Source organism: Dryobates pubescens, chromosome 12 (assembly GCF_014839835.1).
Source record: "Dryobates pubescens isolate bDryPub1 chromosome 12, bDryPub1.pri, whole genome shotgun sequence".
Lineage (NCBI taxonomy): Eukaryota > Metazoa > Chordata > Aves > Piciformes > Picidae > Dryobates > Dryobates pubescens.
Genome location: NC_071623.1, coordinates 22,652,908 through 22,676,777, shown reverse-complemented (window position 1 = coordinate 22,676,777; position 23,870 = coordinate 22,652,908). Strand labels below are relative to the sequence as shown.

The 23,870-nt window shown below is 41.6% G+C and overlaps 1 protein-coding gene across 1 annotated transcript in view; it reads right to left on the bottom strand.

Annotated features, from left to right (window-relative positions):
• URB1 (URB1 ribosome biogenesis homolog) overlaps nt 1–23,870 on the bottom strand; it is a 59,997-nt gene that overhangs the window by 31,938 nt on the left and 4,189 nt on the right. The window contains exons 4-16 of the mRNA XM_054165774.1: nt 23,534–23,666; nt 21,417–21,513; nt 19,933–20,018; nt 17,982–18,107; nt 16,124–16,254; nt 13,369–13,564; nt 11,960–12,097; nt 11,404–11,577; nt 10,642–10,792; nt 7,854–7,976; nt 5,262–5,374; nt 3,989–4,108; nt 206–322 (exon numbers count right to left, since the gene is read on the bottom strand). Coding sequence (XP_054021749.1) covers nt 206–322; nt 3,989–4,108; nt 5,262–5,374; nt 7,854–7,976; nt 10,642–10,792; nt 11,404–11,577; nt 11,960–12,097; nt 13,369–13,564; nt 16,124–16,254; nt 17,982–18,107; nt 19,933–20,018; nt 21,417–21,513; nt 23,534–23,666 — 1,705 coding nt within the window. The remainder of the gene's footprint in view (nt 1–205; nt 323–3,988; nt 4,109–5,261; nt 5,375–7,853; nt 7,977–10,641; nt 10,793–11,403; nt 11,578–11,959; nt 12,098–13,368; nt 13,565–16,123; nt 16,255–17,981; nt 18,108–19,932; nt 20,019–21,416; nt 21,514–23,533; nt 23,667–23,870) is intronic.

The following is a 23,870-nucleotide window of genomic DNA, read 5'->3' as shown; positions in this document are numbered from 1 at the left end:
CCAATTTTCCTCCAAATCATTTCACTTGTCCTCCCACCCAAACCAAGAAAGATGTCAGCTCTGTATAAAGAATTACAAACAACTGTTTTTCTCAGAATTCATTCACTGATCTTTGACAGCTTTCTCAACAATAGCAACAGAATAATTAGTTTCCATTAATGCTATTCTTGGCATTGTTTATCCAGCTAATTTGAACAGTTGTTACCCTTTCCAAAAACTGAATCACTGCTTCCTTTTTGTCTTCTTTTGTATTATCCAAGTGTTCCAGCCAAACTGAAAGTTCCTTCCACGTGTACTCAAACACTCCACTGTCACGTAAAACCTGTCCAGAAAAATCAAAAGGGTGATAAAAAAAACCAACCCTCACAAAACAACTGAAACACAAACTCCAAAAAAAAGTACAGCTCTTTCACATAACAACTTCATGTTTCCCTCTTCTTGGAAAGAAAAGGAGCAGGCTGATGAAAAGACATACCTGCACCTCCCTTCTTAACCCCTCAGTTCAGGAGGCCTCATTTCCACTCATGCTAGGGCTACTCTAGCTGCATTAATGGAGGGTAGAAGGGAATGTGTTTTTCAAAACAAAATCTCACAAGACTGCATCAGCTGGCCTCAGCATAACCAGGACCAAGGACTAGTGCTGTCATCCTGGTTGTTTGCTTACTGCTTTCCCAGTAAAACTGTAACAGCTGAGGTGTGACTGTGTGGACTGCTGGAACAGGTTGCCCAGGGAGGTATTTGAGGCCCCATCCCTGGAGATATTCAAGGTGAGGCTCGACAAGATTCTAGGCAACCTGATCTAGCTGAGGGTGCCCCTGCCTACTGCAGAGAGGGTTGGACTAGATGACCTTTGGAGGTCCCTTCCAACCCAAACCATTCCACAGTTCTCTGATTCTACATTACAGATGACAAATGAAGCTCACTGAACTCTGCCAGACACACATACATGCTCTGCAGGAAAAGGGCAAGAAGCAGCCTTGTGGTGTAGCAAAAATGGCTCTAAGAATGACTAAAACAGAGGGCGGAGCACAGCTTACTATTGAGCAATTGGGAAAATCAGATGACAGCGACTTCTTTCTGCTTCTACCTTCCTAGAGCCTCTCCTCCTCTCACCTGCTGTCTGCAGCACAAACCCAGTACAACTCTACTTGGTTCTTACCCTCACACTGACCATGTGAATGGGACAAATCCCATACGCACCACATTCAATCATGCTGCAAACACCTGTTCACTGGACTGGGCACAGCAAGCACATGGCAGTACCACTTGAATGTTCATTCCCATGCATTTGGAATACAAAACACCTACAAGCACTCTGGACACAGGAACCAAGCACATGCTGGGTCTGTATGCACCAAACTGAGACCACTGTACTACCTGCAATGCTGCTCACTGCAGCAGCCTCTCTGCCACTTCACTGCTCAAGGCCTCTGGTGCAAAGACACAGACCAAGAGAGCTGGCTACAGCACAGAGCCACAGCCAAGAGCCTTGTATGTTGGGCGGCTTCAACAGAGTTAGCACATCTCCTGTCTCATCGTGCATCCTGAAACACCGGATGTGACCCCTACAACAGAGGCTACTACAACACTGTCTCACTAGCTGGCAAGAAAAATCTCCCTAATGCACAGCCAAAGGTAAGAGACAGGATAATGGCTAGCAGGACTTTTGGTCCAACCATGTCAAGGCCTTCTGTTGTCAGCAGGCAGTCAGCACAAACCCTGATGAGGTCAAAGCTGCATTCACACAGAGCATTCATTCCCTCCAGCTTAGTAAATCTTACTTTTATCATTTCAGGAGAGCAGGCTATAGTGCTTCAAGAGGGGTGAACATCTTTATACCATTACAGAAAGAAAAAAAAGAAGCATGCTCTTAAAAGCAGCCTCTATGGGGGCTTTTGAAAACTACTGATGTAATAGAAAGGAAATAATTGCTAAATCAAATCTAAATCAGACTATTTGTGCTTCAAAGAGTTGGGCAAAGAGCTAAATGCACAGTGGGTCATGACCCACTGCTGTGCAGGCACAGTCATGGTTGCTGTGGGTGGTGAGGTAGACACAGTTCTACCACAATCTGGTAATAGGCATTAACACATTTAGAATATTTTGCCTAATTTCATGCTCTTTACATCCAGGGCCTTATCTGAAGCACCTAAATTAAGACCTTGGTGACCCTACACTCAGTCTGCAAAGAAAAAAAAGGAAAGGAAGGAAAAGAGAAGCAGGAATGGATGTCTGAAGGACAATCTAGATAACAGATGATTTGATCTGCACAATGGCAGAACCATCTGCCTCTCACTCCCAACAACAGAAGAAACCAGAAGAAACCTTCACCAGCTTCCTAACTCTGGCACCTGTTTTAAATGACTGCTACTACCTGGGATGAATCTGTGCCTTTGTTTCTCCACACACGCAAGATATAAAGGAAGCCATCACAGCTCATTTGCTCTACACTTACACTGTGTACACCAGCAGCAGCTACAGAAATAACACCACTGCTTACATGAATCTGACAGGATAATTCATTTAAAAAGAAAGAAAGGGGAAAAAAGAAAAAGAAAAGATACATTTTAAAATAATTTACTATTTTGGGCAGAGGCCTGAAATAGAAATCCACTTGGAGCTCTCATGAAAACAGGCAGGAACAGAATGTGAAATTCAAAAACATGCCTTCCGATTATATGTCACTGTGTTGAAAAATAAGCAAAACACACTCATTAACATCTATTCTTAGCAGCCTTTCTGCTGACATAACTGCCTGAACTTCACTGCTCCTGTATTCTCTTCAGAGAAAATGAAATGGACTGAATCTAAAAGAGGAAACAAGAATGAGTCAGGCAGCCCACATCTCCACTCAGCAAAAGAATCTAAATACACTAGAAAAACTGTACTGGGCAGCTTTTGATGGAGATATTACAGTATCACAGTATAGCTAAGGCTGGAAGAGACCCCAAGGATCATCAAGTCCAACCTGTCTCCACAGACCTCACAACTAGACCATGGCACCAAGTGCCATGTCCAATCTCCTCTTGAACACCTCCAGGGACGGTGACTCCACCACCTCCCTGGGCAGCCCATTCCAATGACAAATGACTCGCTCAGTGAAGAACTTTCTCCTCACTTCGAGTCTAAACCTCCCCTGGTGCAGCTTGAGACTGTGTCCCCTTGTTCTGGTGCTGGTTGCCTGGAAGAAGAGACCAACCCCTTCCTGACTACAACCACCCTTCAGGTAGTTGTAGAGGGCAATGAGGTCACCCCTGATCCTTCTCTTCTCCAGGCTAAACAATCCCAGCTCCCTCAGCCTCTCCTCATAGGGCTTGTGCTCAAGGCCTCTCACCAGCCTCATTGCCCTTCTCTGGACACATTCAAGTGTCTCCATGTCCTTCTTAAACTGAGGATCCCAGAACTGGACACAGTACTCAAGGTGTGGCCTAACCAATGCAGAGTACAGGGGCACAATGACCTCCCTGCTCCTGCTGGCCACACTATTCCTAATACAGGCCAGGATGCCATTGGCCCTCTTGGCCACCTGGGCACACTGCTGGCTCATGTTTAGGCAGCTGTCAATCAGCACCCCTAGGTCCCTCTCTGGGAGCTCTCCAGCCACTCTGACCCCAGCCTGTAGCTTTGCTGTGGCCAAAGTGCAGCACCTGGCACTTGGACTTCGCAGGCACAAACTATATTGATTTATTACAGTATTGGAATTAATTCAACCTAGGCAGGTGGGTAAACATTATATTAATTTTCCTTACTATTTCATCAACTGTGGCAGCAATTTCAGTTGACAGCACTTACTTTCATGGGGCATTTAGCTAATAGGTAGTTATGTAACAGCAAATTCCAAGAAGAGTCACCAAAACAGGGAAGAAGACCTTGCTGGCCACACAGCTATGCAGTAAAGGCATGTACTACAAGAAAACATTTCACAGTCCTGGCATTTCAGACCAACAAGATAGAGTGAACAGCCTGGTATTTCAGATCAAATGCTTACCTTGATAATCAGTTTTTTGGTTGAAATTTTCAGATGAGAATGGTTACTTGTAACAAACATTTTCATCAGTAAATAGAATACAGATTTTTCAGCAGATACTTTCTGTGTCTCAGAGACACCCTATAAAGAGAAAAATGTATTAAAATTCCCCTGGTCTAGCAACACTGTACAGGATGTTGCACTGAAGCAGAAATGCAATTTGTAGACCTGCCCAAAAAATCCTAACCCCAGATATTAATAAGATCATTTACATTACTTTGCATTCAGTGAGCCATGAGGATGACTACAATGTTTTTTTGGAAAGTGAAAGAAGATAAGAGAAACACCAGCTCATACAAGAGTCCAAGATACAGCCAGCTCTCTCCCCAATCATCTATTCCACTTCTATTTCTGTTGCCCCCAGGAGCTCAGATTTTCTACAAGCAGTGTCTGAATAAGACATATAGTAATTTAAAAGACTGATAGTTGAAGAACAAAAAGGACAAACCAAGTCACAGGGATGCTGAACAGCATCTGAACACCAAATGACAATCCTTCAGCAACCTCCTCTGCTTTTCTCACTGACTTGCATTTGATGCCCAACAACCATAATCCTCCACAACACTTTATGTTTTCTGTTAAAACCTGTCTACACCAGTAAAGGGCAAGGCCACAAGAAAACACTTTAGCTTCTTTGTCCACTTCCAGGTTTTTCTTTGCATGCTCTTAACTCTCCTAGTTTGGCACAATCAAAACACCCATGGGTCTCTCAGCTTCCCCACAAAGCTAGGCTCACTTCTTTCTCCAGACATGAAAAGTAGGCTCTCTACAGCTTCCTTATTTTACAAGCCTGCAGAAGAAAAGAGAACAGGGGCCCTGAAAGTTTCCAGTAATTATTAAGAGGAGGGACAGACTTAACAATGTCAAAATCTTCCCTGGGAATGGGTAGGATGGGTTCCTTTAGCAGCTCACTTCCCTGGTCTGAAATCTCAGGTGGAACCTCACAATTAAACACCTTACAGGGTTTCCACATAAGTGGAAACCAGTGAATTCTCACTTGTGCCCCTTCTCACTTGTCCAGCCCTCATCAGGGAGGCAAAAATTTCTGTCCTCATAGATAAACTTCTCAGTTCAGAGGCATTCTTCACTAACACTAAGACCATAATTCCTGATAATTCTGTGAGCCACCTCTAAAACAACTGGACTGGGACTGGTTTAAAACTAGGCAGTGATAGATGTAAAGATTTCAAAACAACAGGCCAAATAAGCATAAATCTGCCTTCAAGTCTCTTACCTGCACTTTGAACCAGGAAAATTTATTTGCAGGAAGTTCCAAAGCCACTTTCAGTATATGGTGCTGTAGGACAGGAGGGACCTCACCTCGGAAGCCCTTTTCAGTGACAATACCTGAGGTTTGAAAGCAATACAATCAACTTTATTTGGGTATATCATCCTGAAATCATGGCAATACCAATGATGCAGGGCTCCAAACCACCTCTGGTAGATAAGCAGGCAATTCACACATTTTCATACTGTCAGATCCCCAGATGTACTATGATTATGTCTGATCAATTTAAGAAAGGAATCTAGCCCTCAGCAGGGAGTGTAACACTTGCCCCTGGCACAAGCCATCACCTCTGCATGGGAATACAAAATCTCTTCTATCAGTCTCAACAACCCTGAAAAGCTGTGTCCTACATGAAGTAAAGAGGATGGATGAACTGGAGACAAAAATACAGCATTTAAGTCAAAACAAACCTTACATTTACTCTGTTACAATATTTGCTACAGGCAATGAAACTTCACTCTTGTGTTTCTCTCCACCACACTTCTATCATCTGCTCACAGCTGCTATGGTGGAACCTCACAATTAAACACCTTACAGGGTGACACAGCTGTGCAGAGACCCTTGTGGTGTGCTCAAAAAATTGACCTGTCCACACTTTAACTCTTAAGTTACATACATAAACTGTATAAAGTCTGAGTGTCAATGGGCTTTCCATAGTCTGTGTAGTATCTTTGTGGAGAGAAGAATACATTTTTAAAAGCCAGTACGAAGTTCAAACAGCAGTAAGACCAAACAATAAAGCTGTACCAGGTATTTAAAGAACATACTGCTCCAAGGTATTAAAATATGCTGCCTTTGGAGCCTATGTTTCAGTCAGGGCAAGTGGAAGGAATGACAGAACTCTCAGGCTGGCACATGAGAGCACAAGTTTCACTACTAATTTGCATCATTATTTTCTACCATATCATCTTTCATCAAAATTAATATTCAGGCCCACTTCATTACATTTGCCTGAGAATGACACTTTTCTTTTCCAGCCTGTTCAACTTTATTATTCCATACTGTAACAAAACATTATATCAAAGAGATTTCCATCTCACAAGAAAGTGTCCTGCCTTTTGTCCATTTTCAAGAAAGCAGGCCAATGCAAGAAATAATGGGATAAACAAGGTGTATGATTTGGTGAGTCACCAAGTACACAAACTAATTAAATATGCTTTGACAGAGGAAGGAAAAACTTCATGCATCAGACAGCTGGTTTAGAAGAGTTTTTTGTTTGAAGTCCCTTTTTCCCCTGCAGACTTTAATTAAGACATTTACATAACTCACTACATTGCATTACATTACATTACACATCTCAGAACAGCCTGAAACACACATAGTTGCTCTAGTTTGGTGGCCCACAGACATCAATGATGCCCCAATGCTTTGCTCTCTGCTCCACACTCAGACTTAAATGGCTATATTTATTGTACCACAAATAGTACTGGAGGACCTTGCCCACAGTCCATAATTTGTGGCTCATCACCCTTGCTGCATTAAGCAGGTACAGAGCATCGCTGTTTACTTCTGCTGTCCATGAACATCGTGTCCATCAGAGACAAAAATACAACACTACTGCTAAAGTGTTTCCTCATATAAATTTTCCACAGAAGATAATACCACACTCTGCCAAACTGTGATAAAATAATGCAAAACACAGCAAATGGAAAAAGTACTTGACTGTTGAAAGATTTTTCCAGAGAAGACTAGTGAATTGGTATGTGCTCCTCTCTACCACCCAAACTTTCTGTGAACTATCTTGTTAAAAAAGGATTATCTACCATTGTGGCTAGTAAGAGGTTGGGAATAACTTAGTTATGCTGGGTTGCTGACATAGGCTTAGAAGGATTATGCAAACAAATCTCATTAAGAGTTGGGCATCAGTCTTTCTCAGAAATGTTAGGATTAACACCCCATAAAGACCAAATATTTGCAAGAATATGACACAGAGGAGGACTACCACAACATAGTATCATAGTACCAGTCAGGGTTGGAAGGGACCACAAGGATCATCTAGTTCCAACCCCACTGCCATGGGCAGAGACACCCCACACTACATCAGGCTGGCCAGAGCCTCATCCATCCTGGGCTTAAACACCTCCAGGGATGGGGCCTCAACCACGTCCCTGGACAACCCATTCCAGGGCTTCACCACTCTCATGGGGAAGAACTTCCTCCTCACGTCCAGCCTGAATCTCCCCACCTCCAGCTTCATTCCATTCCCCCTAGTTCTATCACTACCTGATATCCTAAGAAGTCCTTCCCCAGCCTTCCTGTAGGCCCCCTTCACATACTGGAAGGCCACAATTAGGCCACCTCTGAGCCTTACAACAACTGAGTGTAGTAGAGCAGCTATGGAATTTAAGAGGGCAGAGCGCTGGAGAACTGCAGAAATAGCAATAAACAAATACCCAAACCATGACGAAACTAAAAGAGGTTACTTTTAGAAAACAGTTCTTTCTCTCACTACACAGAAAAGCAAACATTCCCTTCTGCTGTGGACTTTGTAAATAGCCAGAGAAAACAATGAAGACAGTAGAAATACCCACCACATACCTTTTATCAGCTTGCTAAAATCAAAGGTGCTCCGTGATACTAAGTGGGGCACAACCTTCTGATAAAGGCATATGACCTGAAGCAGGGCAGCTTTCAGAAACAGAGTCTCAGCATCATCTGAACCTAAACAAAGCATTTTACATAGTTAGTTTCTCCTTCACTTCATACCAAGAGTATCAGCTGCATTTTACATAGTTAGTTTCTCCTTCACTTCATACCAAGAGTATCAGCTGCATTTTACATAGTTAGTTTCTCCTTCACTTCATACCAAGAGTATCAGCTGCATTATCCAGCAGGAGAATTGCTCTTTCCAAAAGACTTGCCTATGAAATGATCAGCTACCTTCCTCACTAACAAGAAACAGAAAAAAAAGAAGAAATGGATTCCCCAGTTTCCCTCCCCAGCACTCCAATGTGAACACTTTTTAAACTAAACCAGCTTATGCAGTGCTTCACTTGGCAGCTGTCACTTGTAATTTCATTTGGAAGTGCTCACACACATAAAATGCATCCTCAGCACTTTTAACAGTCACTATAGGAACCCAGTCGGTCCCAGTGCTTTTTAACTTAAGGCTGAACAACAGAAAGCAGTGAAGGAAAGGATATGGCCACGTTGATGTTTCCAGGGACACTGTTTTTACCTAACGCCAGGTACATTTGAGAAGTGCAGGAGACAGGACACTAATCTGTTACAGACATATTACTTCAGTTATAGGTTTCTTTCTTTCTTTTCCTTCCTTCAAAAACAATACTTTCTCAGTGTGCCCTTTTGGCAAGAGGAAAACAAATACCTGTATGACAGAAACACCAACCCCAGTTAAGGTAGCTGTTTACCTCTTTGGAAAAGCTATCTCAGCAGCTAAATAGTCTTTTAGTTTGTAGCATGAGGACACATGAAAGCTATTTGTTATCCAGTCACTAATGAAAGGAAACAAAATAAATGAAGGGCAGCCAAATTTTTTTTTTAACACCTACTTTTTTTCCTGTTAACTGGGTATCCCTCAGGGAGCTATGAAAAACTGGATGGATGCCATGCATAAACATTGTCCTTGTCTGTCTAAGTCTCAACTGCCATTAAAAGAGAATTCTCTAGTGGTCACTAGTGCAAATAAAGCTGCAAAAGGTAAGCTGGGAGTAAGTGATGCAGTGTTATCATACTGGTGTGCAGAGAAACTGCAGCCACCGTACTTGAGGAATGAGCTGCTTCACTGGCTTTAGCAGGCACTCTACCAGTGAAGAATCTTGGCGGCAGCACTGACAACTATTTGCTGCCCAAAGCCACGCACAGAAGGACATACACTGAAAATTTCTCTGCTCCAGAAAGTTGCACTGTGGAATATGCCCTGTGAAGGACAGGAAACTGGATGCAGATTTATCTTCAGTCTGTAAGTAAAACATTGCAGGCTGCTAGTCAGAGTACTAAATATTCCAGTTCCCTACAATGGGACTATGACAGCAAGTCCCATGAAAACCACTGGTTTTGAGAGAAGAAAGCTGAAGCCTCTATTCCAATCCCACTCTCTCCTCCAACACTTGTATGTTTCTAATCCTGTGCTACAGCGACACAAGCATTTGTGTAGCCACAGTGACTAACTGCCTCAAAAAAGTGATCTCATGGGAAAACAACCTGGCCCTCAAAATACTATTTCTCAGGCATATCAGTTTCCCTGCCTTTTTTACTGTGTGACTGACTGCAAAATACTCTTACTAGCATAGGAAGGTCAAGGACAGAAGGGTTAAATTCAACAAGGGGAACTGCAGAGCCTTGTATCGGAGGAGGAATAATCCCACTCAGGAGTATACGGTATGAGCTGTCTAACCAGAAAACAGCTTGGCAGAAAAGGACCTGGGGTTCCTCATGGAGACCAGCTTGAGCATGAGCCAGTGATGTTCCCTTGCCACAAAGAAGGCTACCAGTATCCTGAGCTGCATTAGGCAACACATTGCCAGCAGGTCAAGAGAGGTGATTTTCCCCCTCTACTCAGTGCTAGTGAGTTCACACCTGAGATGCTGTGACCAGTTCTGGGCTCCCCAGCACAAGACAGACATGGATAAACTAAAGTCCTACCAAAGATGATGGACTGAAACCTCTCCTGTATGGAAAGGCCAGGACTGTAAGAGCTGGGACTGGTCAGCCTAGAGAAGAGACTGCTGAGGGGATTTTACCAGTGTGACCCCCCAATAAATACCTGGAAAGGAGAGTGCAAAGAGGACACCAGGCTCTTTTCAGGTATGGAGTGAAGGGACCAGAGGCAAAAAGAACAAAGTGAAATACAGGAGCTTCCCTCTTAACATCAGGAAATACTTTTTTACTGTGAGAGTGAAGGAGGGTGAAGGTTGCCCAAAGAGAATCACAGAATCATAGGCTGTTGGAGTCTCCACCCTTGGGGAGATACTCAAAAGCTGTCTGGATATGATTCTGAGCAGCAAGGTTTAGGTAAGAAAGCTGGACAAGACAACCTCCAGAGCTGTGCTTCTGTGACAGCAGAAAGTCAAACTGCTTAGCTTCATAGTATCAATGGCAGCCTGTATGTCAAACTGTATCCTTAGGCCATTCTGACAGGGGTTAGAATCAAATAGCAAAACAAAACTGAACAAAGCAAAGATGAACAGTAAGTGCACAAATGACATCTGGACTCAGCTTCCCCCATTTACATCCATGCAAGAAGGGGTAAATTCAACAGGAGTCAGGGGAATGCTCTGTAGCATTTCTACACAACAACTGACATTAAATGCTGTCATTACTTTTGACAAGTCAAAACTCTCCTGTAAAATGCTTCTTTGCCTACCATGCTGTTCAGTAACTTCTGCTGCCTCAGTCACCTCCTGCACAGTGGAGATACCACTTTGGCTTTTCTTCTCATTGCATTTGTGTTGTTTAGAAGGTGGTTTCAGAAGGTACTGCCAGACAAACACTACAGTGGTCATGTCTGGTACAAGCTAAAAGGAAAAAGAGTAAATTGCAATAGCATTCCTGCATCAGACAAAGCTACTGTGAGAAAAATCTTCACAACCAACCAACAGGAGGATTTGATGTTCTGCACAAAGGTTGTAACTGATCTTGTATGCAATCACAAATAAGATCTGAAATCAAGCAGTGTACTTTCACTGCTGCAGACCATACATACTGGAAACAGTATTCATTTCACTCAAAGTTTCCTGTGAAAATTCAGTTTGGTTCTTCGTTGTCATGGCATATTTTCAATTCAAGTACTACCCTGTCTAGTGACTTCTGAGTGAACTCTGCTGGGGACAATTTACTTGAACCAGCAGAATTTGCTTCCAAGCCTGCTCTTGGCATTCAATTGTGGCACAACAGCTGCCAATGTTATGAATTTGTCTCACAACAAAATTTTATTTGCACTTCTATCAGCATTAGGAGATGTAGTCTACTACCAGACCTATTACTAACACCTTCTAATCTATAGCCTTCCCCTCACTCGGCCCAAAAATACCATCTCCTGGCTCCCAAGCCACAACCACTTGGGGAGAAAGTGCACAGGAGCAGTTCCCTGCTCATGTTTGACACCAGTTTTGTTTTTACTTTGTACCTTGCTGATGGCTTCTTGGTACAGCTGTACAAATTCCTGCATCATTGCCAGTGTGTAGATTTCTGACTTTTGCCAAGTTTCTTCATTCAAACAATACTCAATATTCTTCAAGGCTCTTCTCAGAATCATTGACACAAGTGACAATATGCTGTGCTTCACTACTTTGCTGGGCACCTAAAAGAAGGAAGTTGAATTCATGGCATTTCAGTGCTTCCTTTTGTGCTTTGCACATAATCTGTACACTCACAATATCTTCAAATTTGTGAAAAAATTAATTATTTCTTAAACTTTGGCTTGCAAGGAACATTCAGATTCCCAGCCTACAGCATTAGTGAGCACTGGCAGAATTCATGCTTGTGAATGGCTTTTGGAAGCAATACCAATGGGGTTTAATTAATTTCCCTATGCTTCCTCAAGCCAGATTTATGCTGGGACAGACAATATAAAACATATGGAATGAACCAATCTAAGAAACTTCTTGAATGATCACACAATAAATCAAACAGTATCAACTGGGACAGAAAAAAAACCCTGAAATACTACAGACTGCTCTTACATTTAGTCCTTGGGTGAACATTGTTTTATTGCACACTGCAGGGGCTGTTGTTACCATCACCATAGAAAGCAGCCTGGGAAGAGGAATAAACTCCTGAGTCTTAAAAGAGTTGGAGATCTCTGGTTGAGCCTCATAGATCTGAAATAAAAACAAGAATTTAATCAACATTTACACAGCCCTAGAGACAACAGCTCCTTCTGGGCAGCATTTTACCAAAGGGTTTTTAACAGCAGCACTAATTGTCAATTTTTACACAAAAAGAAATCCCCCAGATTCCTATTCAACCAAACATAACAGCTGTGTGTGGCCTGCATCCCTGCTAAAGGCCATCCCTTTTCAACAAACAGGTTCTACTTGCCCATTTTATGCTAGCCATGGAACACTCAGAAAGAACAAAAGATTTTTCTAGCTGAGCTTCGATGCTGCTGCATCTTGAAAAATGTTTCATCACCTTGATGTATCTATCCCATTGTACCTTATGCCAACTCCTTCTTTCCCAGTTTCTATAGTCTCCTGTTCTGAACATGACTTTTTACCAAATGACCTTCAAACTCACTCTATGCCTACCTTTTTAAAGCAGCTGTGGCTCTGAGCCATGGCTCATTCTCCTCAGCATCCACAGAAAACAGGATGCTACATTCCCCCTCCATTTACCATCTTTGACAATTAACCGTTTTTTTCCTAACATACACACAGCAATTAACATTGTTATTATAAAACCATTAAGTCCTTCCTGTTTAGCTCATTTAAACCTCAGTCACCTAACTTCCCCACTGCTGGACTGGTTTGTTTTCAGATATTTATCCAATACTGTACCTGTCTTCTTTCTATTGTTTTTAATAAACTCTAAGGCACTGTGCATTTAGAGCTGTGAACACAACACATCTTCAGATATGCGAGTTTCCTCTAATACAGAACAATTGCCTCTGAAACAAAACAAAAATATCCACTCTCTGGATATTTTCTCAGCTGATTTCCCCTGAAATCAATGTAATCTTGTTCCTTGCCACGAGGAACACCTCAGCTAAAGTCATTAATTCAGAGTTAGTTTATACATATCACAGCCACACCACGGGCTGGCCAGGCTCTGTACTGCACAGTACCCACACTGTTACAATTTTTAGGCAGGAATGGCACTATAATATCTATCTGTAAAAGTAAAATGAGGAAAAGGTGGGGGGAGAGGAGGAGGCAAAGGCAACCTTACCAACATACTAATAATTTCCTTGGCTTGGTAACTTTTCTGTACATCAGGGATGTTTGACTTTACCATCTTTCCTATTAAGCTTCTGCATAGTTTTGCACCACTGTTTCACAAAAACTGCTTCAATTCTTGGATTAAAACCCCCCAAGAGCATCGGGATTACACATTTCTGTGGAGAGGTGGTGTGCAGCGTTCATATCCTCACCTTTTTAAGTAACTTCATATTGTCTAACCAAGTAGACTTGACTCTAGGAAGAAAGGAATGCTGGCTCTCCTTAAAGTATCTATTCAGTAAGTCTGGGCATACTTTAAGAACATTCACCACGAGATCAGCAACCATTTCATCTTCTGCTGCATTTTTTAATGCAACCAGAAAGCGCAGAAGTACGATATTCCCTCCCCTGTGGGAGACAAAAAAAGTACTTTAAACAAGAAATCCTTATTTCAATACTTGACAGGTAACAGCAATTCTGCAGCTCCTCTAACTGGTAAGATCTCTCTCACTGCTGACATAACTTCGGAGTTTACACTCCTCAGAAAAGTAAGAACTGAACTTACCTCCAGGTCTTCTGCATGACAAAAAGTGATTACTCTTAATTAAACCCACAATGTTTCAGAGATATTCTAACCAAACTTCACAAAGCAAAAGATGTAGAATTACAATTTAAGATCAAACTTGGAAGTATTTTCTGTGGACTTTCAGGTTTTATGTTTGCTTGGTTGGTTTTGGGGGAGTTGTTTTTGTGAGGGTTCTGTCTGTTTGTCTTGTGAAGTTTTCTTCTCAGTCAGTCCCTGAACAAAGTGAAACTACTACAGATACCAGACAAATACCTGCTAAAATTTTGCTCAAAGCAACAAACAACCTGCTCCAGAATCACTCAGTATCTGTTACTACAATCCAGTAGTACCTCCTTTGCCTAGCTCGTGTTATGAAGCATACCAACCTACAAGAACCCTGCAGTGAAGAGGGACATCTTTAACTAAACCAGGTGGCTCAGAGGCCCCTCCTAACCTTGAATGTTTCCAGGGTGGGCTATCTACCACCTCTCTGTGCAACCTGTGCCAGTGTTTCATCACCCTCATCATAAAAAATGTCTTCTTCATATCCAATCTAAATCTAAATCTCCCTTCTTTTAGTTTAAAACTATTACTCCTTGACCTGCTGCAACAGGCCCTGCTAAAAATATTGTCCCCATCTTCTCTGTAGGCTCCCTTTAAGTAACAGAAGGCTGCTATAAGGTCTTCATGAAGCCTTCTCTTCTCTAGGCTGAACACCACCAGCACTCTTACTCTGTCTTCACAGGAGAAGTCTTCCAGCCCTTTGATCATTTTTGTGGCCCTCTTCTGGACCTGCTCAAGCAGGCCCATGTCCTTCCTGTGTTTGGGGCTCTAGAGCTGGACACAGTACTCCATATGGGGTCTCATGGAAGCAGAGTAGAGTGGCAGAATCACTTCCCTCGACCTGCTGGCTACAGTTATTTTGATGCAGCCCAGGACATGGTTGGCCTTCAGGGCTATGACTGAACACTGCTGATTCATGTCTGGCTTTTCATCCACCAGTACACCCAAGTCCTTCTCCTTAGGGTTGCCTTCAATCCTAACATCCCTCAACCTGTACAGATACCAAGAATTACCCTGACTGAGGTGCAACACCATGCAATTGCCCTTGTTGAACCTCATGAGGTTCACACAGGCCCACTTCTCAAGCTTGTCCAGGTCCCTCAAGAGGGTATCCTGTCCCTCAAGTGTGTCAAATGCACCAACCAGCGTGGTGCCATTTGCAAACCTGCTGAGGGTGCACTCAATCTCACTATGTCATTGATGAAGATATTAACAGAACTGGTCCCATTACAGATCCCTGACTTGTCACAGACCTTCATCTGGACATTGAGCCATTGACTCTCTGGATGTGACAATTCAAGCAATTCCTTATCCACCAAACAATCCATCCATCCAATTCATCTCTCTCCAATTCAGAGAGGAGGATGTTGTGGGGATCTGTGTCAAAAGCCTTACAGAAGTCCAGATAATCAATACCTCTTCTTTTGTCTGCTGATGCAGTCACTCCACCACAGAAGGCCACTGGGCTAGTCAGGCAGGGCTTACCCTTAGTGAAGCCATGCTGCCTGTCTCAAATCATCTCCCTGAAGCGTGTCTTAGTATCCTTTCCATGAGGATCTGTTCCATGATCTTTTCAGACGCACAGGTGAGGCTGAAAGGTTCAGCAGTTTCCACGCTTCTCCTTTTTACCCTTTTTAAAAATGGGTACAATGTTTGCCTTTTCCCAGTCATCAGGGACTGACAGGACTTTTTAAAAATCATGGAGAGTGGCCTAGCAACCACATTTTCCTCAGGACTCTGGGATGCACCTTGTCAGGTCCCACAGACTGATGCACATATCATCTTAGTGTACATATTCTAACTAGTTAGCAAACAGAAACAGTAGGGCAACTAGCTGCTTCCAGATTAGATGCTGCAGGCCAAATTCTGGCAGTACTGAAACCAGTGTCAGCATTTTGCCAAAATCTGGGAAAATCATGTTTGGCTCTACAAAATGTACATTAGACTAGGTATTCTGCCATCTTCTACTTAACACTGCAGCTTTGATGTTTTCCTGTCACAGCAAAAGATCTATGGTCCAAAAATCACACCTTACAATGTAAGTATTCAGTTACAAGGAGAGGGCTCAGAGAAACACAACCATTGCCTAAAACCTTATGAATAAGGCAGAACACTCTCTCCTCTGTTACACTGAGGTATGAGGACATTCAGTAGTCTGATCCTAGGAAGTAAAAATCAAAACCAACCAAAATATCAACTTTTTTTCTTCTGTCTGCCACAGAAGAAAGAGAGACAGAAGGAGAATTCAGTAAAGTTACTTGCAAAGACAAGATAACTGGTGAGAACTCTCTCGTTCCTAGCACAAACTCTTATACTACCTCAGCTGTCTGGAGACTTACCTGCCAGAAGTTCCAAGACTTGGGTCATTGAAAGGTATGCCATGTTTCAGAGAGCAACAGAGCTTCATTAAGAAATTATGAACAAGTTCCCGTACCATCACCTTTCCCACCTCTCTAGAACCTCGAATCACCTATAAAAGTCAAAAAGGAGTAAAAAAGACATAGGAGTTTGGGTATCACAGGAGAAAATCTTACATCAGTTTCACTCTACATTTTATGAAGCTGCTTTTACAGAAATGCTAGAAACCAGTCTGGCTTTTGTTCAGACTAAGAACAGAAGTTTCAGTTTCTGTATCACACACTTTAAATATTACAATACTTTTTGTTTCAAGGAAAGACAAATCTCCCAATTTTAGTTACATAGGTATTATCTGCAGGGCATTAGTGACTTAGGGCATTTGCTAGGAAGATAGACAAGAAAAGACAAAGAGATGTAGTGATTGGGCATAAATTGGGCAAGACCATCCTGGGACTCTTAAGTCAAGAATCTAATATTTTATCTGAAATAACCAAGTTTCAACCATATAGGCCAGGTACACAATAAGGAATTTCAGAAAGACCAATAATAATAATAAAAAATAATCATCACTGAAGCCTTCAGCATAAAGGATGTGACACAAGCAAGTGTATGTCTTTTGGGCCAGTTTTGCAAAAGAAAGAACAGGCACAATAGATGGAGAGCTAACAATGCACTGAATATCAACACTTCAGGGAAAGGTGGAGTATCAATGTCTTTACAGCCACCATACAAAAATGAAAGAAGTGACCAAATACCTATGTCAAGTAAAAAGGGGGAAAAAGACCAAGAAATTCTATCAATCTTTTTCATCCAGCACAACGCAAGAACCCTATGGATATGAAGTACCTTGACAATTATGGTTGAGAAATCACAAGTCCCATCACTCACAAGGACTGCATGGAATTGTAAGAATCTAAAATTACTCAGACCTGAAAAGCACATTTATGAACAGCACCAGAGATCTGCACAGCTCCAAGCAGGCACCTACTAGAAAGGGATCTCCTCCAAAAGGTGCTTAAAACATATCAGGATTGGAATGGCACAGGTGAAAACATCCAGTCAGTAGAGGAAGAAGGCAGTTGTTCAGTGTTAGAATTGTTCAGCTTCTAATGACCAAATGTTAATCAACACAAAAGTGCAAAGTCCGCAGCCAAAACCCAGTGGAAGTATAGAACTTTTTCTACTGCTTTGCGCTGAACTTATAGGCATCCCTTAGATATTCCCACAGTGAAAGGGAAAACAAGAGATTAAATGATTAATAAAAGCAGAAAGCAAAACTGTAAACTATTTATGAGGAGAAGATGGCAAAACACCTACAGTACTAACACACACACACCAACTGCACCCCTGATCCTTGTCTCATCTCTTGACTTTAGGAATGTGATTTCACAGACTAGAAGAATCAGTAACAGCTCAAACATCAGCAACTCTGCTAACCTCTAAAACGATGTAAGCTGAAAAGGCTGGCAACCATCTTGGGAGTTCAACTCTCATATCAAACTAGTGTGTATGATGGGAATGAGGCACATGGTAAAAGCACTGCTCCTCATATGTTCTCCTATAAACATAAATGTGTCCAGGAAATACAATACAGTCCAAGCACTCCAGAAGACCCGTTTCTCCCCGGTTAACTGATGTTCACTGCAGTTCTTGCCATCAGGGAAGGGAATCAAACCCTCCTGCTCAAGTGGTGAGAAGCAGTGGAAAGTCAGAGCTTTTCATCAAGCTTAGAGTAACTGGGAGCTATTTCCAATTCTGTGGGCTGCAAGGTGGAAGGGGCAAGGGGGGGCAGGAAGGCAGGACAAGGACTAGGGGTTACTAATATATAAATTACCAGACCTTTAACTCTTCAGGGCTGACATCAGTAATCCCATTCCACTGGTAAAGTGAAGCAATGTGAATCAAGACTTCTGCAGTGAAGAAGCGCACCTTCTGGGTTTTGGTGACGTTTTTATTTTGAACCACCTGAAAAGAATGAGAAAAAAACCCAAACTCTTCTATTGATTTCAAATGATCACAAAACAACGGCAAATTAGCAACATCCTTCCTTCCTTCCAGAGCTCACTCTCCTCGCTACAGCAGACCAAAGGTTCTTCTGTCTGTCCCATTAACACTTCTTTCATACATTCCTGCTCCCATTTTGATATGGTTGAAGCCACAGGACTGTACACCAGCTTCTGCAAATATTGCTCATGCTCAACAGCATGGAATTTCAAGTTCAACTACAGAGCACTGAACACATTTAGAGTAGCACAGCCACAGACTATGATTGTAGAAACCTGCTGGTAGAGATGGTAGAAGCTGCTACAAATAAAGTTTGACTGAAAGGGAAAACACAGTGGAGGAAGCTCTCAGAACTTCTCCTATGCCTTCCTCTCTGCATTTGCTTAATTCATTTTCCCTGTTAAACTGAAGGAGTCATATAGTGTGTCAATAACGCAACAGTACACAATGCATGACTCCCACAAGGAAGAAGTTTCATTTAGAAAACAAAATTTCAGGGAGGTTTACACTACATTTAAAAGTTAGCTTCTTTCTTCTTCTTTTTCCAAGCTTATTGTGTCTGAAAAATGGAAGAATATTTTTGGCTTAAATTGTGTGAAAAGCCTGAGTCTGAGGGAGGCTCTTAAGGTCACTGGAAATTTGAAGTTATTTTAAATTAGCTCTCTCAGTTGGTCACACAACAGCTTGTGCAACACCTCTATGATAATTCAAAACAGAGATTCAAAAATCATAGGTACTAGAACTAAAAACATTCTGTAAAACATCTTATAGAACTAAAATAAATCTCTTGTGCAGTTGCTGTACCCACAGCAGCACCAAATTGATCCATGACAGTGGAAGAGGCACAGCCATGCTCAGAGCTATGGAACAAGAGAGCACGGAAAAGGCAGTCAAGATTGTATCAACCCTCACACCTTTCAGCAAGTTTACTTTAAAGTTTTCTGTCTCAGCTCTGCTGTATCACAAGGTTATTTCTGTTTGCTATGGAAGAATCAGAAAAAGCAACTTCAAAGGGGAGCAGACTTACCTCTCCAACAGTACTGGCAGCAGGTAGAATGTACCCTTCCTTCACAAAAACAACTCTTGATTTTCTGTAAGGTCTCCCTCTTCCTCTACCCCACCAAGAAATAATGTCAACTAAATGGATCTCCTGCAGCAGAAACTTTGCCATACTAACAGTAAGCAAGTCCAAAGGTGAGTTAACCAGGACCACAGGATGTGGCCTCAACTGAGCCCTCTCAAGACTTTCTGAGGAAGGGTATCAAACATCCTTCAACTGCAACCAGACAGCTCATAGAAACTCATCTCATGTCACAGTCCCCACACTAAAAATCCACTAAATTCTTCTTCTGGAAGGAAGATTGTACAGAGCTAACAAACCTACTCAATCCTAACTGACCTCCCCATTCCATCATAAGACATCCTGTGAAGACATATTAATTGAAGGACTAATCTTACTGTCACTTAGAAGCATCAAAAAACTCCAGTTCTTTTGACCTTCAAACTTGGCACTGATGCAATGAAACCACAAAACAATAAAAATCTGTTGGACACCACACACTGAAAATGAGCTGAAATTAGCATCCAAGTACAAGCCACTACGAAGACTTCCTTTAAAAAAGGGCACTGGAAAAGCTTCAGTACTGAAACAGTAATATGGCCATGCTATTAAAATCAAACAGGTATCATCAAATATTACTGACAAACTTGCAGCAGCACAGTGCCAGCATCAGAAGCAAAGCAAACAGAAAACAAGGGAGAACACAGTTTCAAGAACATACCATACCTTAGTTCTCAGTGTGGAAAGTATAAGATTGATAGTAGAAACTCTATCTTCATTTATTCCAGAGCGAAGAATACCTTGAATGAAACCTAAGAAGACATTTCAAATGTTAAGTGCAAATGTGAAAGCTGTTTTCATACCAAAATGCTTCGGGGAATTCACACTCATTTCTCTACTATGTCAAATTATTTACCTTGCTGTTACATTTGAGGATGAACCAAAAGGTTACAATCGGAGTTCAGACAGATGATGTGTCTGTAACTACAGTGATGAACAAGTACTGCTGCCAAACCAACTCTCACCGTAACTAGCTAACTTGCCAGCTTGGTTATTAACACTTACTACAACAGCATCTGTCAACTCCAAATGTAGTTCAGGCCCCAATGTGCTATGCAGTATTTAAACCTCAGTAAATGCTACTGAAGGACTCAACAATTGTTTCACCAAGTGATTCTCGAACATTTGGAGGTTCCATCTCCAACCACAAGCATCATCTTTTGTGGCAGCTGTACACCCCAAAGTCAGAGAACTTCAGCTGATAGAGAACTTTGGTATCTTCCAGGGGAATGAAAGCCAGCTGTGCTGGCTAGGTCTAGATGTGCACTGACATTCCCTATCCTGAAAGAACTGAACTGCAAGCAACTAGAGGAAACCAGCATCCCACAGGGTAGCATGAACAACAAAAGTAAGTAATTATGTCTTGGCTCTCACCCCCTCACCTTGTATTAAATGAATTAATTTTTTATTTATAGATGCCTTCTGAATTCTTTCATAACCTCAACAAGGTCACAATTCCCTACTTGACTAACACCTGTAGCAGAGTTCAAAATCACTGAAGTCAGCAGACATTTTACATCATCTTCAGCACATAAGTCATCAAATATTAACCAAATGTGTCTAAGATTTGATTTTGTGGATCCTATGTCAGTCCAGTTTGACTCCCTTCTCTAAGAGACATGGGTTTAAACTCCTACACTCCACTCCCATGTAATGCCTCCATAAGGATGCAAAGGGCATTACACTGGTCTCCTGAATTGCAGATAAAAAGCAGTCTAATGGAGTATATGACAGTTGTCCTGCATGAGGATTCAAAGGAAACAGAGGTACAAAGAGTTTTTAGCTCTTCTAAAGAAACTTTTAATGCAACATGCTCACTGTCACTGTGTTATGAGAAAGGCTGGAGGCCTGAAGTTTTTTCCTTCTTTCTTGACTCTATGGCATCCAAGTTGTACTAAATTTAGCTTTTTTACATCTATGCCACCAAGGCCTTTCTATTTTTGCAAATAGCAAACATTATTCTCAAGCAGAAGAGGCACCCACCAGAATAGTGAAGGAGTTTAAATCTTTTCAAGTAATAAGATTAAAACTATGTATACTGTAGTTTATTAGTGCTGTTTAACTGGTTCATATTTTGAATTTGCCCCTCTCTATTATCATCTGCAAAAGACAGCTATCAGACAAGAACAGCACAAGCAACTGTGAAGTACCTTGCAGTTCCAGCACCTGTGTCAAGACTGCATTGTCTCCAGCAATTAAAAAGGAAAGAGCAAACTGAATGTAGGCCATACGGACATCAGTTTTCTCCTGAAAAAGATAAAAGGCACTGTTAGCATAGAGGTTGTACACACCTGCTAAATTAATACTGCATCAACTGAGTAACCTTCTAAGGACCACACAGGCTCTCAGAGCAGTGCCAGTCTTGGGCACTCCTGCTACTCATTGCCGTATTTGAGCTACAGTGTATAACACATCTCGCAGCTGCTCATGGAGCTACTCTGGTCTTGAGACTTAAGATCAGATTGGAAAAACGAAAGAACCTCTTAAAAAGGTGATTAGTATGCTGTGAAACTACAAATACAGGCACAGGGGAAGTACTGAAAGCCTTGGCTGGAGAAGATACATGATCATAGGATATGAAGACAGAATCATAGAATAGATTGGATTGGAAGTGACCTTAAAGATCATCTAGCTCCTAGGCATGGGCAGGGACACCTTTCACTAGATCAGGTTGGTCAAAGCCCCATAGAACCTGGCTTTGAATATTTCCAGACAGAGGGAATCCACATCATCTCTGTTCCAGGCTCTCACCAACTTCACAGTCAAGAACTTTTTCCTAATACCTCATGTAAATCTACTCTCTTTCAGTTTGAAACTGTTACCCTTTGTCCTATCACTACAATCCTGGATAGAGTCCCTCCAGGATTTAGGATTTTTTGAAACTTACTGTGCATAATTAAGTTGCATGTACAAATGCCTGAAAGTAGATACTGGCTAGACTAAACACAAGGCAGAAGTGACTCATGAAAGAGTTGAAAGCATAAATAAATCAGATTTAGCTATAAGCTTTAGGCATTTTTGTATTAGAAACTCACCTCTGATAAACAGTTGTGACTGAAAGCTAAGCAAGAGAAAGATTTTCAATGCATTTCTGGAAAATGTTCTCCTTTTACCTTGCTTGCATGTCTAATAACTTGTGGTCAAAAGACTACATCCAAGCATTTAAATTCAAGGGGTAGAGGTACTCCTAAAGACAACTTCTGCAGCAGGGTCAAAAAACATGAGATCTGACATTCCTGAAACTGTAAAATGTAGTTTCAGGGGAAAAGGTGTATGTTTTTTGGGGGGGGGGTTGCCTTCTTCTTGATGGCTATATAAACATTCTCATGTGTCAGCACAGATGGCATAAATCCAACACAAATGTACACATTCATTCTGCAAGTCATCTTTAAAAACCAGAAACAATGTTTCAGTGTTGAAAATAAGATTGGATTTATTATACACTTCTATTTGGAAAGCCATATAACCATTTTTGTCCTAAAACACTGGGGCTTAGAGCTACCCTGATTATTTTTAGTAAACTAAGAGGAAACAAGAAATAAAGTTCCTCTTGAAAAAATAGGAATTACTTATTCTACTCACTCACATATCCTCCTTAAGGATTTCTACCAAGAGAGTGTCTAATACTCTTGGCTATATTTCCAAATGCAATTACTATGACTGTATTAGTACTGGGCAAAATCCTCTCTCCATTAAACCAGCTGCAAGACCTCCATTTATTTCAGTGGGACCAAACTGCAGTCCTTGCATTGGAAAAAAAAAACCTTAGCTCTTCCCACACACTTCACTGAAGTTTTTGGAACTTTACCCTCACTTGCACTCCATTTTGCACCTTAAAAAGGTAGCGTATTGAAGCAATACATTTGTATTTCACCACATTTTATTAGAAATAGACAATGTACCTTAACATTCTGCAGTAAATTCTACAAAGCAGCATAAAATCCAAATTATCCTGTAGAGCTCTGCACCCTGACAAGGTGAGAAAGACCAGCATGGAATGCAGGTCAGCTCTCCTACTATTGCAGATACTCAGAAACATTCTCTGGGGATATGTACGTAGATGGGAAGCTCTCATTCCATAAATCACTTCTACTGTGTGTTAGACACAACCAAGAAGCATTTCAGCCTGACATAGGACAGGAAAAAAATTCCTGCAGACAAAGATTCAGAAAAGGGCCTAAGCAATAGCTTAATTTTAAACACTAGGCAGAAGAAAACTGATGGAGCCATGGCATAGTATTTCATGCCACACAGCAGCTTAATTTACCTTCTTAGATCTTTTTTTCAGTAATCCAGGCAGAAATTTGTTATTGAAATCAAAATGGCTAAAGACATCCCTTGCTGAATCTGGCCCCTGAGCCACCATTGCTGACAACAAGGTAAAGCAAACTTGGCTCATCCTAAAATGAAATACAGAGGAAAACCTGCAGGTTATTTCCAGGATGAGCTGTACAAACAACCAAATCAAGAGATTCATATTTAAAGAAAGACTTTTCTTCCTGTAAAAGAAAATATCCCATTCCACCTCCAACATCCACCCAAGCCTTCAGGAGTTTCAGGCATGAAGTAGTTCTGAGTTAGCCCCAACACAAGCAACAAAGCAT